The 19,101-nt window shown below is 40.7% G+C and overlaps 1 protein-coding gene across 5 annotated transcripts in view; it reads left to right on the forward strand.

The window, feature by feature from the left end:
- COBL (cordon-bleu WH2 repeat protein) overlaps nucleotides 1–19,101 on the forward strand; it is a 318,027-nt gene that overhangs the window by 292,161 nt on the left and 6,765 nt on the right. For all 5 annotated transcript variants that reach the window (XM_053468136.1, XM_053468135.1, XM_053468132.1 and 2 more), the window contains 2 exons: nucleotides 3,589–3,698; nucleotides 9,224–11,106. In XM_053468136.1, the coding sequence (XP_053324111.1) occupies nucleotides 3,589–3,698; nucleotides 9,224–11,106 (1,993 nt within the window). The remainder of the gene's footprint in view (nucleotides 1–3,588; nucleotides 3,699–9,223; nucleotides 11,107–19,101) is intronic.

Raw genomic sequence — 19,101 nt, forward strand, 5'->3', positions numbered from 1 at the left:
GCTGCCGATATATATATATAAATACTAGACCCTGCTGCCAATAAATATTAATATTAGCCCCTGCTGCCAATATATGTTAATATCTCCATCTCCCTCCCTCTCCCTCCCAATCTATCCCCTCTCCCTCCCAATCTATCCTATCTACCCCCTCTCCCTCCCAATCTATCCTATCTATCCCCTCTCCCTCCCAATCTATCCTATCTACCCCCTCTCCCTCCCAATCTATCCTAACTACCCCCTCTCTCCCTCCCAATCTATCCTAACTACCCCCTCTCTCCCTCCCAATCTATCCCTATCTACCTCTTCTCACTTCCCATCTACCTCTTTTCACTCTCTAACACCCTCCTAACTTTCTACCCTCCCCCCCCTTTGAAGTTCACTTACCTTGGGCTTGTAGAAGTCCAGCGGCGGGATCGCGAGGTCTCTGTCTTCCTGGTTCTGCCGCAGTGTGCGCGGCTTCATTGCTGAGCGCCGGATATGACATCATATACCAGCGCTCGGCTTGAAATGCCGGCACTGCGACCAAGGCAGAGGCCTCGCGGTCGCGGAGAAGAGTGAGAGGCGCCGAACGGTCGCTGAGAACTTATCCTCTGGATCGATTAAAAAAAAAAAAAGACGGCGTTTCAATTGGGGGGGCACAGCATGATGTGGGGGGGCCATGGCCGACGCCACTGCCTACAGTGTCTAAAAAACATGACATATCCATGCATGTGGGATATTGCTGTACTCAAGGGATGTTGTCAAATATAAATCAATAGTTGTTTCTGTACTTGCACATACCCTCGGAAGGAAATGTATTTGCAAACATTGCAGTCATTTTCGTATGCGTGCCTTAGATTAGCAGTAAAAATGTGTTAAAATTATCCTAGTAAAACATTTGGGTTGTGAAGCAGTGTTTAGCAGTTTTGTCACATAAAAGAAAATGGTTTGGAAACAGTGATGTACATCTTAACACTTAGCCTTGTAATCACCAAAATAAATTAAGGTATGTGAGATGTTTCCAAAATTGGTACATGTTCCAAAATATGTTTTTTTTTTCCTTTTCATTTGTAGCTGTGTATAGTTTTTATAGGTAAAACCATGAAAATGGCATTTTATAGATTTGTTTTCATAATAAACTGCAGTATATGTGTGTGATTTCAACAAAGGAGGACAACTTGTACTACAAAAACAATATAATTAGTGCGGTTAAACTAAATGAGAGGGAAAGAAATTATGATTGAAAACAACATAGCAAAAACGAAAAAATCATTCAGTGTAAAAAAAAATAAAAATAAAAAAAGCCCCTTTGGAGTTAAAGTATTTACCCGCACCGGTATTTTCTAAGGAACATAAATAAACTACATTTATATCTGGTATGTTTATTTTTTATACACCCCTTAGGTAATATTAAAATGAAGTATTACAATATATATATTCTCCTACCTTTACATAAATAAGTGCCATTACACGTGCCATCAGGGAGATGTTCTGTGCATATTTTGTGCACTATTGATGCCCGGATCATGAACGAATCGTTCATTTGATCAGATTCTTTTTAGTGATCCGGATGAATCGGTTCAGTAGACTGAACGATTCATTTGTAGCAGTGCCAGTTCAGGCTGTGAATCATGCAGCTGTAACCTGATCCTAGAGTGAGTCATATGCAGAGAACTCAGACACAGACTCTGGGGTCAGGTTACAGCTCATTAATTCACAGAGGAACGATGACTCATAGAGTCAGAGAGTCGTTCAAAGATTCGAATGATCCGAAGATTCGAATGATCCGAAGATTCGAATGATCCGAAGATTCAAATGATCTGAAGATTCAGATGATCCGAAGATTCAATGATTCAAATGATTCGAATCTTACATGGATCCGAGTCTTACAGAGATTCAAATCATTCAGAGAATATTACTGATACCATACTTTTATAAATAAATACTTTTATAATGTTCACTGCCCCCAGGATTTAGAGTTTGCCCCCCTTTACCTATAACTGCACCTTCAGTTAACTTTATTAAATTAATTAAATTAACCCTCAGTCATCAGCATAAAATTAACCCTTATACCCCATCAACCATAACTGCCCCTAAATTAACCCTAAAGCCCCCATCAACCATAACTGCCCCTAAATTAACCCTAAACACCCCATCAACCATAACTGCCCCTGAAATTAACCGTAAAGACCCCATCAACCATAACGGCCCCTGAAATTAACCCTAAAGATCCCATTAATCATAACGGCCCCTGAAATTGACCCTAAATACTCCATTAACCATAACTGCCCCTAAATTAATTGCATGTACTCCAGATAAATTACCTAATAAATTGGTATGGATAATGGGGTCTTTAGGGTTAATTTAGGGGCATTTATGGTTGATGGGGAGTTTAGGGTTAATTTGGGGGCAGTTATGGTTGATGGGGTGTTTAGGGTTAATTTTAGGGGCAGTCATGGTTGAAGGGGTGTTAAGGGTTAATTTTAGGGGCAGTCATGGTTGGTGGTGTGTTAAGGGTTAATTTAATGGTGAGGGTTAATTTAATAAAGTTAACTTAAGGTGCAGTTGCAGGTAAAGGGGAATGTAAATCCTGGGGGCAGTGATTATTAATGTATTTATTTATAAAAGTATGGTGATATTATCTGAATGATTCGAATCCCAATGAAGGCAGAGAGTCGTTCAAAGATCCGGATCTTACAGTGATCCGGATCTTACAGTGATCCGGATCACTGTAAGATTCGGCTCCCTGTAAGATCCGAATCTTTGAACGACTCTCTGCCTTCATTGACATTACTTGAGTAGGCAGGCAGGAGGGTTCATTGACTAATGAAAGGGGCGGGGCCAATTGTTAGTGTGCCTGCACGGAGTTAATGGATAACAGTAACTCCTGTGAGTCACACTGAGTGATCCGAAGATTCGGATCATGAATCGGATCATTTCAGTGAACGAGTCGAAATGATCCGATTCACTTTAATGATCCGAACTTCCCATCACTATTATGCACAAGATGATTTGCAGATCTTGTGTATGTATGAGTCACTGGGGTGGAGCGTTTGGAGAGCGGGGTGAGCTAAAGCTCCAACTACAGTATTATAGCAGACTGGATGCTTAAACTTGGTTTGCAGAATCCAGTCCAGTAAGCCTACATCAGGTACAGTTACTGGGCACTAAAGCCCCCTAAAGCCTGTCAATCAGAGAGTGTTGAGGTGAGAGGAAGTACTGTGTCACGGTGCAAGGAGAGGCCCTAAAGAAGATCCCCGAGCCAAGTCTGGCAAACCTGCCTGCCTGGTCCTGTGTGCTGTCTGGGGAAGTAAGTAGCTAGGCTGGGCCAGCAAAGTATAGCCAGAGAGGACTCCCATTGGAATGATTTTGTTTTGGGATGTTTTTGATTTATGTAACTCACACAGTTTGCTGCAAATTGGTGTTCCTGCAAAAACTATGCTTAAGATCCATAAAAGTGGCATTTATGCCCCGAAGCGTAAAGGATTTGCAGCAATATTTTAAAACGGTGTGTCCATTTTAAAATTTAATATCACAAAATACTACAATTTGGTGGCTTTTCAAAGTCTATTAAGGCCCATTTTAACATTGCCTTTAATCATTTTGCAGCACAAGTGGAAATGAATGTGATGTGGCATCAGTCAAAAATGGCGATGAAGATGTTTATATTGCTTCTCAGTTCCAGCACACGTTTGTAGAATTGGATGAAGATTCTGAAGGTATTATTTTTATATTATTTTTATTTTTACGTACTTTGCATATTTTTGTTCTGTTCATATGCCATACCCTACTTAAAAGTTATACATTTGAAATTTGCTGCTCAAGTGGCATATACAGGCCTAGGCCAGCAGGCAGATAAGACTTTTACAGTGATGGAAAAAAATATTTGATCCCCTGCTGATTTTGTACGTTTGCCCATTGACAAAGACATGATCAGTCTATAATTTTAATGGTAAGTTTATTTGAACAGTGAGACACAGAATAACAACAAAAAATCAAGAATAACGCATTTCAAATAAGTTATAAATTGATTTGCACCTCAACTCGCCGTGTTTGGAGGAGGAGGAATGCTGCCTATGACTCATTACAATACATTTATTTATAAAGCGCTGGCAGATTCTGCAGCGCTGTTACAGTCAGAAGAACAATTTAGAAACACATACAATAACACACCCAATAATAAACGGGTGCAAAGGAGAAGAGGGCCCTGCTCTTGCAAGTTTACAATCTAGTCGGTGGTTGAGGGTAGTGATGTCCGGATCATGAATGAATTGTTCATTTGATCCGAATCTTATAAGTGATCCGGATGAATCGGTTCAGTAGACTGAACGATTCATTTGTAGCAGTTCAGTCTGTGGATCATGCAGTTGTAACCTGATCCTAGAGCGAGTCATCTGCAGAGCACTCAGACACAAACTCTGGGATCAGGTTACAGCTCATTAATTCACAGAGGAACGGTGACTCATAGAGTCAGAGAGTCGTTCAAAGATTCGAACGATTCAATGATTCATATGATTCATTGATTCAAATGATTCATATGATTCAAATGATTCGAATCTTACAGGGATCCGGATCTTACAGGGATTCGAATCTTACAGAGATTTGAATCATTCAGAGAATATAACTGATACCATACTTTTATAAATAAATAAATACATTAATAATCTTCAATGCCCCCAGGAGTTAGATTCCCCATAGTTTGCCCCCCTTTACCTCTAACTGCACCTTCAGTTAACTTTATTAAATTAATTAAATTAACCCTCAGTCATCAGCATTAAATTAACCCTTAACACCCCATCAACCATAACTGCCCCTAAATTAACCCTAAACACCCCATTAACCACAACTGCCCCTAAATTAACCCTAAACACCCCATCAACCACAACTGCCCCTAAATTAACCCTAAACAGCCCATTTACCATAACATCCCCTGAAATTAACCCTAAACACCCCATTAACCATAACTGCCCCTAAATTAACCCTAAACACCCCATCAACCATAACTGCCCCTGATTTTTTTTGGTACCTCAAAGTCCGGAGCAATTTTTGCGGGATGTCGGTTCAGCGATTATTCTCCTTTCGTGTGAATAGTGTACCCATGTAAACTACCGTATTTGCTTGATTATAAGACGAGTTATCCCTTATATATTCAAGGTCGTCTTCTAATCAGACCTCAAAGACTACAAGACTAAGATCCAGATCCCCGGCAGCGCTGAAGGGGACCTGGATCCTCCTATCTGGCAGCCTCTGCTGCTGCCGGCACTTCCTCTGGGGGCTTCTATGATGGAGCGCCGGCATCACATGCTCAACCATAGAAGTGCTGGCAGCAGCGGAGGTTGTCTATGCGCATTCTACAGCCGGTGAACCTTTGCGGGATGCAAACAGACAACCTCCAGTGCTGCCGGGGCTTCTATGGTGGAGCACCGTAAGGTCATGTGATACCGGCTCGCCGTCATAGAAGCCCTGGCGGAAGTACTGGCCAGCAGCAGCGGAGGTCTGCATCGCACAGACCTCCACCGGCTGTTGCACTAAACACCAGGAAGTCTGAAGCACGGGCCACTAGTAAAGGGGGGGTACAATGGTTTTCTGGAGGCAGAGTGATATATAAGGGGTTAAAAGGCATATCAGGGATGCAGAGTTGCATATAGGGGGTATAATGCATATCTGGGGGTTGGCAAAATAGGGGATTAAAAGGCATATCAGGGAGGCAGAGTGTCATATAGGGGTGTATAAAGCATATGTGTGGGGGAGAGTGGCAAATAGGGAGTTAAAATGCATGTCAGGGAGGCAGAGTGGGATATAGGTGTATAAGCAGGGCCGGATTAACGTAGGGACTGACTGGGCCTATGCGTGGCCGATGTGGGCCGTGGGCCGGCAGACCAACATTCAAAGCTGCCACCCGGTCGTGAAGTCCAAAGCAGCTGTCGTGAGGAGGGACAATTCCAAAAGAAGTACGGCTGGAATGGAGAGCCCTGATTCAGCTAGAGCTGTGGGAAGATGCCATGGAAAACTGGTACAGCTGCTGAGGCAAGAACCTGCCCACCCCAGAAAAGTTGTTATTGTTATTATATATATATATATATATATATATATATATATATATATATATATATATATATATATATATGTTTTTTTGTCCAGTTTTGGTGTGTTAACCACATACACTTTTATTAAAAGTAAGCTACACACCAAAATTGGACAGAAAAATTCAATAACAATATTAATATATATTTATATCTATTTACCTTTTTAAATTATTTTTTAACTTAATATTTTTTATTCTTTCTTTTACAAGTATATGTTGGGGGTCTGTAGCTGCTTAGATACCTGAGATACAGGCATCTAAGCAGCATGCCCCCACACCTCTTTAACTGAGAATTGTCAGTTTTCAATAAAGTTGCGCGGTGACGTCATCGCGTCATTACTGGTGATGCCCTTCAATGTGTGGGGCAGATCGCCGGGGTAGGTGGTGATGGAGGTCCACAGACCTCCATCAAGGTAGGGTAGTGCTAGCGACGGCATGGTGAATGCCGAATTTTCGGTTTCAGTCCAGAATTTTCATTTTGGTGCATCCCTATACTAAGCCAGACACTGATGTGGTAGGCCTACACCACATCAATGTTTGGCTTAGTATATAGTGATAGGGGTATGCTGCATTATTGTCAATGTCTGGCTCAACGTATAATGATAGGGATTATGCTGTACCACCGTCAATGTGTGCCTTTGTATATAGTGATAGGTGTTATGCTGTACCACTGTCAATGTTTGCCTCAGTATATATAGTGATAGGTGTAATGCTGTACCCCCGTCAATGTGTGCCTCAGCATATAGTGATAGGTTTTATGCTGTACCCCTGTCAATGTTTGCCTAACAATAGAAGCTATGCAGTTTTAAAGTGTGTGGGGGGTGCCACATACAGGATCCGCCCCAGGTACCAAATACTCTAGGTACGCCCCTGGTTGGGGATAATACACATAGCAGTGGAGGCATCACATTAGCCAATACAAAATGGGTGGGGGCATCAATACACAAGGGAGGGGGTTGGCTGGGGCATCACATAAATCAATACACAAGGGTGTAGTGGCATAAATGCACAAAGGGGGGCAAAACACAAGGTTGTGGGTGTGACAGGGCCAGTCTAGCTGGCTCATATGTTCATATGAAGTTTAGCCGGGTCATGGAGCGCTTTTGTGTCCAGTTCCTGATACTGTGACCCCGTAATATTTTATAAGACGTTTTATTGTGTAACCGGCCCAGAGACTGAATGTGGCTGCGGCTCCAGCCTTCAAAGGAACAATCATGTAACCTGGCTGAGTGGCTTGAAAGCCGGGATTGAAAGCCTCCTGGTGTCTGGTGGGGGCAGCGGGTGGAGGCCGGCGCCTAATGAAATTAAAGGGGCTGGCGTGCACGCACCGTGCCGCCCAATGGCCGCGTCTCAGCACTTTGTCCCACATCTTAAAAGGGGTGGGGCGAAGAGCTGAGGCACAGCCACTGGGCGGTACGGTGCATGCACGCCGGCCCCTTTAATTTCATGAACGTCGGCCTCCACCTGCTGCCCCCACCAGACACCAGGGAGTAAGAAGCAGTGGTAAGTCGGGGTGGCGGTTATATGGAGGGCATAAGGCTTTTCTGCAGGCAGAGTGCCCCATGATATGCCTTTTAACCCCCTTTATGCCACTCTGCCTCCAGATATGCCTTTTTAACCCCCTATATGCCACATTGCCTCCAGAAATGCCTTTCATCCCCCCCATATGCCACTCTGTCCCATGATATGCCTTTTAACCACTTTTAACTACTTTTTTTCCAAGAAAGGTGGCAACCCTATCTGGGAGGCAGAGTGGCAAATAGGGGGTATAAGGCATTTCTGGGGGGCAGAGTGGCATAAAATAGGATATAAGGCATATCTGGGTGGCAGATGTGCATAACTGGGGCAGAGTGGCAAATAAAAGGAAATAAAAACAAAACATGCATTTTTATCAATCATAGTTTTTATTAAATATGAAAAAATAGTTTACATGGGAATTCATATTTACTAGTAAAACTTTTTTCCTATAGGGTAGTCTTATATTAGACTGTTTCTTTTTTTCCTAAATTAATATCCAAATTTTGGGGGGTCGTCTTATAATTGAGCAAATACGGTATATATAGGAGAGATAGAGCTTTCTTTTGATAGCATTATTAGATAATTAGCTGAACATTTAGGATCAGAAATTTAGTAAAAACTTCGTGCAGCTATTTGGCCACCAATCACTGCCAAAGGTGTTGTGTTACGGCAGAGAAACCTGGCCAAAATTGTTTATCTGCATCTCCTGATTACGGAAATACCCCACATCCTTAGTTTTTTTTTCTTTCTAGAGGGACATATCCATCCCTTACATATAGGACACTATACGGTAGTACTTTTTATACTTATGGCTTAACGGGTTTGGGGGTTGTAAGGGTTTTTAATTTTTCTTATTATCTTTTTTTATAATTGTTTTTACCTACAAGAAGGTCAGGATAAGGTACCGGTGTGTCCATATGTGTTTCTTTAGATGCGTTTTATGGATGTACCGGTTCGTCTATAGGGGACCAAAGGGGTTAAAATTATAGACTGATCATGTCTTTGTCAGTGGGCAAACATACAAAATCAGCAAGGGATCAAATCATTTTTTCCTTCACTATAAGAAATCAGGCAAAAGTAAGCAGACTAGTTGGGTTCGTATCTGTCTTCAAATTCTGTGTTTGTGTTTTTATGCCTAGTCCACACAGCCTCTGTAGTATCTTCGACGCAGATCAACAATATAAAGAAAAGGTGTCTGGCTGAAGGAAGGTGGCTCAGGTGGTTGGGTACACTGTGAAAGTCCTGACCCACTTAGACACCTCTGTTTATCACATATGAAAACCTCAAAATAATTGCATCTTTTCTGTGCCACCCACATTTACTATTTATTTTTAACTGTAAAATGGTATGAAGGTTTTTTTTTTTAATATGCTCTGAAGTTTAGTTGTAGAATTCTGATGTCATAGTCTATCACAAATTCTGACATGTTTTGCAAAAAAATTATAAGAATGCAGATGTTAAGTAATTTAACAGAGAAGTATCTCTAATGCAATCTTAAATTAAAATACATTAAGAAGTTTAAAATGGCATGTTTACTTTCCCTATATCTGTATCCTATTTTTTTTTATAAAAGATGTTTATTTAAACATATATTTAATTGGGACTGATGCTGCCTTATTTGTTCTAATATATATTTTGCAGATGGAGAGGATTCAGCTATTCATTTCAGTAGTTATGTGGATTCTTGCCCAAGTCCAAACAATAAACATGGCAAAAGTAATGACATTAATAATAGAACAGATATTGTGATTGATGTTCCTGTGACAATAATAGATGAGGTTCCTGATATTAATAATTATTATTTGGAAAATAATACTGACAAAACCATTGCTGTAGAAGTGTGCAATTTGCAACAAACAAGTGGTCTCAAAAAAGTCAATAGCAAAACCATAGACAACTATGGTAATAGCAATGTTGCGTCAATTTCACCTGCAGTGGAAACCCATGGTTCTAAAGAGCATGAAGATACCTTCCTGCCTGCAACATACAGACTTGACCACAATGCCACAGTGCATGTGCCCGAAAATGTTAACATAATCAAAGATGCAAAGCCTACATTTTCATCGCCCCCCATCATACCATCAAAAGAAATACAAAAAATGAAGGAAAGAGCTGATATAGTTAATGAAAAAAAAGAGACAGGGAAAATCAAAATCATGACAGAAGAAACACTGCCTGTGGAATATCATGGTAGTAAGGCCCTAGAATATCCTAAAGCACCTTTATGGAGACAACACACATTGGAACCAAAGGTGGGAATGACAACCTTTACTGTATTTCCCCCCAAACCAGATTTAAAAAAGTATGACAGGGGAGCTTCCATTTCAGCCAGTGCAATTAAGATAGATGATTTTGGAAATTTAGTCACCCCACAGTCTTCAATGGAAAAGAAAGAAATGTTAAGTAATGAAACAGAGGGTCCTCTTGTTGAGAGAGCTAAAGAATTTTGGAGATCAAATTCTATCGATAAACCGGCAGGAGAATCCAAAGAGCAACCTGCCAAAAAAGCAGTACCTCTCAAGAGTCGTAAGGAAAATTATAACGAACCAAAGAACAAACTATGTTCTATACCACCAAAAAGATTAACACAACAGACATTTAATGACACTTTAGATTGCAGAACAAATGTACTACAGCAAACCAAATCAGTGCAACCAACAGCAGTTTCTCAACAGAAGGTTATAATTATAGAGAATACAAACAAGATGAGAACAGACCTACCATTTCTGAAACCTATCAAGAGGACATCAAGCCAATATGTTGCATCTGCCATTTGCAAGTATACAGAACCTTTAATAGGGAAATCTCTTGAACCTGCAGATGCTAGACAGGAAAGAGGTAGTGATAATAAGAACCCTTCCTCAAGAAATAATAGCATTGTAGAGGATCAGAAGGTTCAGGGCAGTAGTGCAAACAAGCAAAGAACTAGTACAGAGAAGGAAAAAGTATTACGTGATAATAGTCTCTTAGAGACTCAAATAAATTCAAAAGTGGAACCAACAAAGAAATGTAATTCTAACTACCAATTGCAGGTTAATGGTAAAATTGATCATATCTCTTCTGGGGATCATGTCCCTGTAGAATCACAAAGCACAGAGGGAAAGAAATCCCTCACTATACCAATATTGGAAAAAGAACATAAAAAGCTTAATAGTGTATTTTCTTCGAGCGACTCCCGAGCCCAGCTAACATTTAGATCACCATCAAATGCCTTCCTAGAAGCTGTAAGGGAAAAGTCAGCAAAAAATGAGCAACTCCATTCATATGGTTTGAACAAAGACCCAATAGTTTCTGTACCCATTACAGAAAAGGAAAAAAAATCAGATACCATACTTTCTACTATAACAGATGAACCAGACAGTGCTGGCAACAGTAATATCTTTGGACCAAAAGCAAAGATCCGACCAGTGGTTCAGAAACCTTTACAGAAAGATACATCACTACATAGTGCTCTTATGGATTCAATTCAAAATGGCGAAGGAAAACAGAAGCTCCGAAAAATTCAGGTAAAATTCGGCCGATAAGTGTATTGAAACAAAAATTTAGAAAGCTAAAGCAAAATGTTCTGTACATTAGAGTGTTATGCAACAAATACGTTGACACGGAGCAATGACTTATGCAGTTAATTAAACCTATGTGCACAAATTTCTAATGTAGAAAATATCTTGCAAGAAAAGTGCTTACCAATTTTTAAGAACAGTCCTTCTGCTGTAGTGTAAGGCTTCTTTATAGCATAGGTATACCCAGAAAATGAGTCAGACTTGTTAGTTTTCGTTATTGTGGTTGTTAGATGTATGTTTGGTGCTCAAGTACACTATCCACACCCCCCATGTGGAGAATGTGGATAGTGGCTAGAGCATTAGGAGGGGCGGATAATGTACCAATTGTCAAATGCACTTCTAAAGTGGAGACAAAACCATAATATAGCAAGTTTAACCACTTCAAAACTAGAGCTATTTTTGTGTTTTTGCTATGTATTTCTCATTTAGTGTACCCACTCAAATTATAAATTGTTGATTTCAGCACAAGTAGGGCTTTTTTAACCTCTTGATGACAACTGACGTGCCAGGCAAGTCTCTAACATGTATCCCCTTACCCCTTGGGTAAAACAATCTTAGAAAGCGACCAAAGATTGCTTTCTTTTCCAACATTGAGGCATTCAGCAATACTGAAAACTACTGCAGGGGCTCCGTTTGTTCACTCCCAAATGACAGTGTGCTTCAGAGAGTGACCACAAGCACCGTAATGAGTGATGGCTGCATATACTAAAACATTAGTCCCCAATATTCATATGTTAAAATTACTACCCCTAAGGTCGCTTTCTTCGCCTAAACTGTATTGCTGTAATGCTTCAATGTTGAGGGGCGTCAACATCTGCCATACACGGACGCCCGTTTTAAATGAGTTAAAAGAGAACTCTGGCTCCCCTTGCAAGTTGAATACAAGTACTGCACTCAATCAAGCAAGTCAATGGAGCCCCGCTTACTAATCACAATGTGTTTGCTAAAATATATATTTAAAAAGTTAAAAAGATAAACAAAAATGTTGTAACATGTCAAAATAACTATCCAGTGATGCCACCATCAGGGAAAGCATCCAGTTCCAACAAAATGCAAGAAAAAGTAAAAAAAAAAAAAAAATGTAATAAAGTTTTTTTTTATAAGTAAGTCTTAAAATTAGCGATGTATATTACCAAAACCATGGAAAAAGTTAAAATACTAGTTTTTGAAATACCCATGTTTTTTTTCCAAAAATGTATGGTAAGATGATGTAAATTGAATTGGCTGGGTTCAAAGATGTCCCAAATGGACACAGACTGACCAGATATCAAAATCCAAAAATAAATGCCCATGTCCCAAAACAACCCGACAAACCTATGTATGCGTGGTATCACTGGGGTCAGAAGATGTCACTGAACACATTGGGGTGTTGTTTGGCAGTGACACATACCAGGAGCTGTCAGTTCATGCCTAAAATATAATGTGTTTGGGAAAAAATTCTGCCAAAAAACTAGTGGTATAATAAGTGCATGGAAAGAGTTTAAATACAGTACCCTGGGTTTTCTAGTTTTCAAAAAATCACGATCAGCCATTACATTATGACCACTGACAGGTGAAGTGAATAACACTGATAACCTTGTTATCATGGCACCTGTCAGTGGGTGGGATATATTAGATAACAAGAGAAAATTTTGTCCTGAAAGTTGATATGTTAGAAGCCGGAAAAATGGTCAAGCGTAAGGATTTGAGCAACTTTGACAGAGGTCAAACTATGATAGCTAGGCACCTGTGTCAGAGTATCTTCAAAACTGCAGCTCTTGTGCGGTGTTCCCGGTCTGCGATGGTGGTCCAAGGAAGGAAAAGCGGTGAACCAGCGACAGGGTCATGGGTGGCCAAGGCTCATTGAGGCACATGGGGGAGGGAGCGAAGGCTGGCCCTTGTGGTCAAATCTAACAGACGAACTATTGTAGCTCAGTAGGGGTGCACATGCTGATGCCTTTCCGCTGCTGAAAGTGCCTACAATGGGCACATGAGCATAAGAACTGAACCACGGAGCAATGGAAGAAGGTGACCTGGTCTGATAAATCATGTTTTTTTTTTTGTTTTTTTTTTAAGTGTTTATTGAAGTCAGCACACAGGTGTACAATTATACAGGTGTACATGTTATCTTTTTTATATCATTATTTTTTAATAAGTCAGAAAAAGTGCCTGTTTTCTCATTTTCACCATATTTTATTTTTGATAGTATATTAGATAATATGTACTCTTTATATAGAAAAGACAGAAAGGGCAAGAAAGGGGGAAGGGTAGCCCTATATGTGAAAAATAACTTAAAATCTAACCTAACACAAGTTGGTGAGGAGAACATAGTCAGTTTGGGTTACATAACAATTTGGCAAAAGTAAAGTAACTCGTGTAGGTGTGATTTATAGACCCCCAGGACAAGTAGAAGAACTAGATAATCTAATAGTGGATGAAATAGCTAAAATAACAGTGATGGTATAATTAAGGGTGAATTTAATCTCCCTTATGTGAACTTGAAAACCAAAGTAACTGGTTGTGCCCGGAGTGCAGATACCCTTAACTCCATACAGGGATTATCTTTAAAACAAGTAGTTGAGGAGCCAATTTGTAAAGAGGCCATATTGGAGTTAGTGTTCACAAATGGAGATTTGTTGACAGATATTTCTGTAGGTAAAAGTTTGGGATCTAGTGATCATCAGTCTGTGTAGTTTAATATACTCACACCACACAAAAACAAAAGTTTTAGATTTTAGAAAAGCTGACTTTTCTAAATTGAGAATATGTGTAGAGGAGTCACTATCAGACTGGAGCAATTTAAATGGAGCTCAGGAGAAATTGGATTATTTAAATGTTGTATTATTGAAGATAACAGAAAATTGTATTGGGCTGGTCAGTAAGAGTAAAAGATTAAAGAAACAAAATCGTAAAAGACAAGAAGTTAGCCTTTAGTAAATACAAAACTACCCAAAGTAAGGAAGACAGACAGAACTATGAGATTAGGCAGAAAGAAGCAAAGAAAGAGCTGCCAAATCTCACACAGAAGAGAGGAAAAAAGGAGATAAAATATTTTTTAGATATATAAATGAGAAAAAGAAAGTAAAACAAGAAATAAGTATGTAGAAGAGGATAAAGGTCTAGCTGATCTCAATCAATATTTCGGTTCAGTTTTTACAAATGAAAATGAGGGAAAGGGACCTCAGTTAGGAAAAAAGAGTCATTTGAAATATGAGGGTTTATCAAGGTGGAGGTTCTACTTCAGTTGTCTAAGGTAAAGACAAATAAGTCGGTGGGGCCTGATGGGATACACTCCAAGTTATTAAAAGAGCTTGGTGGTGTACTAGCAAAACCGTTAACTGATTTATTTAACGAATCATTGGTAAGGGGAGTAGTCCCAGGGAATTGAAAATTAGTGAATGTTGTGCCCATTCTCAAAAAAGGCAGTTGGGAGGAGGCGGGCAACTATACCCTTACAAAAAATTACTGCAGTTTTTCTGAAGTAATACTGCTGTTTTTTGGACATGAAAAAACTGCAATACTGAACTTTTAGTGCAGTATTACTGCACATTTACTGCACTTTTACTGCATTTGTACTTCACTGTACTGCAGTTTTACTGCACATTTACTGCACTTTTTTTTTATATTGCAAACCAACAGTTGTACTTCAATGTACTGCAGCTTTATTGCATTTGTACTTCCGTACAAAAATAACTGCAGTAAAACTGCAGTACAGTGAAGTACAAATGCAGTAAAACTGCAGTAAATGTGCAGTAATACTGCACTAAAAGTGCAGTATAAGGCTAGGTTTCCACTTGGGTTTTTGTCCTGTGTTTTTTTTCTTGATGAAAAACGCCAGGAAAAACGCCAAGAAAACTGCCACTGCATTTACCTGCGTTTTGGCGTTTTTTCTGGCGTTTTAGCCTTTCTGTGGAAATTGCTTTTTTTGACCTTAGGCAGTTTTTCCAGCCTTTACAAGTTAGAAGTTTCACCCAGCTAAAAGGGATTAGGATAAATGGCAAGTATCTGCCCTCTCCTGATGTCATTTACTTGGTAGACCCTTTTGTCTCTTTTCTGTGGTTTGTAAGGCATGCTTTATTTCGAATGTCTGCTCCTCTGGGAAGATTGGCCCCAAATGATGGTGCAAATTGTTTGCTGTTGCTTTTGGCACGCAGGATCCAGTTGATGCGTTGGGTATGTTTGTTTGTAATGGCATGTTTGTTCCAAATGGTGTAAAATTCAATATGAACCAGTCCAGGACTTTGTTTTGTGTGAAACTGTTTGTTTTCAGCCTATTTCTCGTAGGACACACAGATACTGGGTCCATCCTCTGCATTGTAACTGTGGAAAAAAACACCATAAAAAACGCCAAGGCAATAAACCCACATGGCTTTTTCATGGCGTTTTTTCTCTCCCATAGACTTCTATTGCAGAAAAACGCCAAGATTTCTTGCAAAAAACGCCAGAGTGTCAACATGCTGCGATTTTGAAAAACTGCCACAGAGCCCAAAAAAGCAGAAAAACGCCAAAGAGGACTGAAAAAACGCCAAACAGAAAAACGCCAAGTGGAAATGGCATTTTGCGATTTCCTATTGAAGAACAGCTAACATCTGGCTGCAGCCGTTTTTCACTAAAAAACGCCAGGTGGCGCTATTGGCGTTTTTATGGGCGTTTTTAGCAAAAAAAAAACCAAGTGGAAATCTAGCCTTAGAGTTTTTTCATGTCCAAAAAACTGCAGTATTACTTCAGAAAAACTGCAGTAATTTTTTCGTAAGGGTAGGCTAGTAAGTCTTACATCTGTAGTGGGGAAGTTAATGGAAACAAAGTTAAAGGACAGGATTGTTAAACATCTGAAGTCACATGGGTTTCAAGATCAAAAACAACATGGGTTTACCTCAGTAAGATCATCCATCTATTTGTGCGAGATTTGAATGAGAAGAAAATTACAGCTAAACAGCACCACCGCAATAACAGGTGTTTGTGTGCAAAAACACAAAGACAGCTCTGTCCTTTAGGGTTTAAACTGTATTCAGATGTTTAATACATAATTTTCTATGAATACAATTTTAATAAGGGGTAAAAATTTTTATATAAATTGTACTAGAAACAATGGGAAAAATACCCAAGTGTATTCATTAAACTGTCCTGATTTGGAAACTATCCTATATGCCAAAGATTTTTTTTCCAAGTTTCCAAGAGGGTCTCTCCAGACCCTCCTGAGAACTCTGGCTCCCTTTACAGGTTGACTACAGGTACTGCATTCAACCATACAAGTGAATGGAACACAGCTTTATAATCACAAAGTGATTAGGAAAATATTTTAAAAATAATTTAGAAAAAAATAAAAATAGCTAAAAAAAAAAAAATACATTAAAAAGATGTGGTAACATTTAAAAATAATTATGCAGTGATGTCACCATCAGAGGAACCATCGAGTTCCAACAAAATGTAAAAAATAAAAAAAAAAATAAAAAAAAAGTAAAAAAATAATAAAATAAAATAAATAAAATAAGTTATGTCCAGGTACTAAAATTAGAGCTGTATCTTCCCAACAATCATGACATGAAAAGAGTTAAAATACTAGCATTTCAAATACTAGTGTCTACTTAAAAAAGAATGGTTTGATGGGGTAAATTGGAGTGGTCGGGTTCAACGATAGGGCATAGGCACAGACTGCCCAAAATGGGGGGAAAAAAGCGCACTTCCCATATGTCACCTTTTAGTCCCCAAACAACCCGACAAACCCATGACTAAGGTACCGTCAATGTCGGCACCCTCCCCGTCCCAAGAAACACACGTAAACAAGATAATTTATTTAATTAATATTGTTTATTAAAGTCAACTTTTCAGTCAGCTTCGCCTTACGCACCGTTACGCTAACAGTGATAAATATTTTCTTTATTCAAATAACAAACACTTAATAACACGTGATGAAACACGTGGTACGTTTGTATTAGACCATGTGACAATACTATTAAGCCAACCCCTTGTTGACAACCTGCTTAATTTGTAAACAAACATCACCAATGCTTTTACTGAACAAATTTAAACGTTACAAACAACACCACCAGCTGGCACAGGCGTAAAACCGTATCCCCGTCATGACCTTCCTCACAGCAGGATTCACAAGGGCATAAGGCCAAGGAGTGTCCTGCACCTAACCCTAGGGGTTGTGCACCACTGGTTTAACCACACCTCTAGGTGGTTAAGCCTTGCACCATTCAAGCCCACTAAACAACCACCACCGCGAGGGGATGCAACCCCCTTGCATCTCACTGGCCCCCCACCACCACCACCGACAAAGCCCTTTTGATAGCAGTCAGGACATCCAGCAACCAAATGTCCAGGCCGGCAAGTGGGCACCATCCTGACAAAACAAACCTGAAGGATCACCTTCCAACTCCCTGTGTTTCACAACAATCCCACCACGGAAAACCATAAAACGAGAAATGGTCTTAGTGACCTGCTTCCTCGTCCGCTCAATACTGGAGTGGGAATTAGCACCCTGCCACCACACCTGGGGAACAATCTCCGACTAGACAAAAAAGGTCTGCGGATAGGCCACCCAAAAATGCTGCAAATCGGCCTTAATAGGAACCCGCCTGCATTACCCCCAGCATGTAGGAGGAGGACCTGGCATGTCTGGCCAGCTCCCGGGACTCCCAGTCCCACCTCATACCTCGGAAACCCAGCCAATGCACCTCCACCCTGGAAAGGTCGAAACCCGGTTGCTGCTCAGCAGGACGAACCGCCGCCCGTCAGGCCGCCCAGTAAACATAGGAGTGCCCCAGAATCCACAGGAGAACCTTGTTAGAACCTAAAAGGAAAAACATGACAAAATAAGAACAAAGGAACCACCACACGCAACAAAACAAATCACAGCAGGTGAGGACGCACATAAAGGCGAAACAGAGAAGACTCCCACCACCCTATCTTCATAATAACATCCTGATGCAGACCCCACCTGGTCGCCTCAGTAGTATACTCCCCGCAGGCAACCCCAAACCCTCCAAGCAACAACGAAAGAGAGCCGTAAACTGGTACCTGGATAACGGTGAACCATCTAAATGCACCAACAGGGACCCCCCCACGAAAAGCCGGATCCCCAAAAAGGCCCGAGTCGCCTCAACCGGGCAAACTGCACTACCCCAGAGGGCCTGAAAAGCCACAAAACTGCCCCTACCGGACTGATCTGTCTTGGATCGTCACACCCTCACCTGAACCACGTTCCCCTCCAACACAATATCAGAAAACTGGAGCCCACCGTGAACCCGCTTGTTCGGGCTAACCAGTTTTCCATCCCAAAAAGCCCCAAAGAAGGCAAAAACAAATGCCAAGCAAAACAAATAAAACTCCTGAACCGAACTGCAGACACCCAGAAGGAGTCGGACCAAATCCACCAGATGGGAAAAGGAAATTGGCCGATGAGTATCACGGACTTGGGACCCCATCTGAAAACCACGCAAAGCCAAACGGCCAAGGAATCAATTTGTGAGGCCTGAAACTGAAAGGACAATGCAGAAATCCTGCGATTCAAACCAGACACAGAAACACCAGAACTAAACAAGTGACCAATGAACCAAAACAAGACTTCGCCTTGTTCAACCTCCACTGGAGGAGATCCCACCTGGCGCCAAAATCCGACCACTCACTCCAGACCTTACTGTAAAAATTTAGAGTGGCCGGGACCAAAGAACTCATCAGCAGCTGCTCTGCTCCTGCTCTCCCAGCTGCCAGATCCACTCGGGAAACAGAACTCCCACCGCGTCCGATGCCGGAGCCAGCCGGAAAAACTGTTCCCAAGCCAACCCATAAAGACATAACCCTGCAGAAACAAGTCCCATAACTGAAGGTCCTCCTTCAGACATCTGGTCAACCGGACAAAATGAGGCGCCTTAACCCCAGACGTAGCCAAGGACAACCTGCGAGAAATAACAAGCCTCATGGGAAGGACCCTGCATGCAAATTTGAGCTTGCCAAGCAAAGACTGGACCTGCCGCA

Source organism: Spea bombifrons, chromosome 5 (genome assembly GCF_027358695.1).
Source record: "Spea bombifrons isolate aSpeBom1 chromosome 5, aSpeBom1.2.pri, whole genome shotgun sequence".
NCBI lineage: Eukaryota > Metazoa > Chordata > Amphibia > Anura > Pelobatidae > Spea > Spea bombifrons.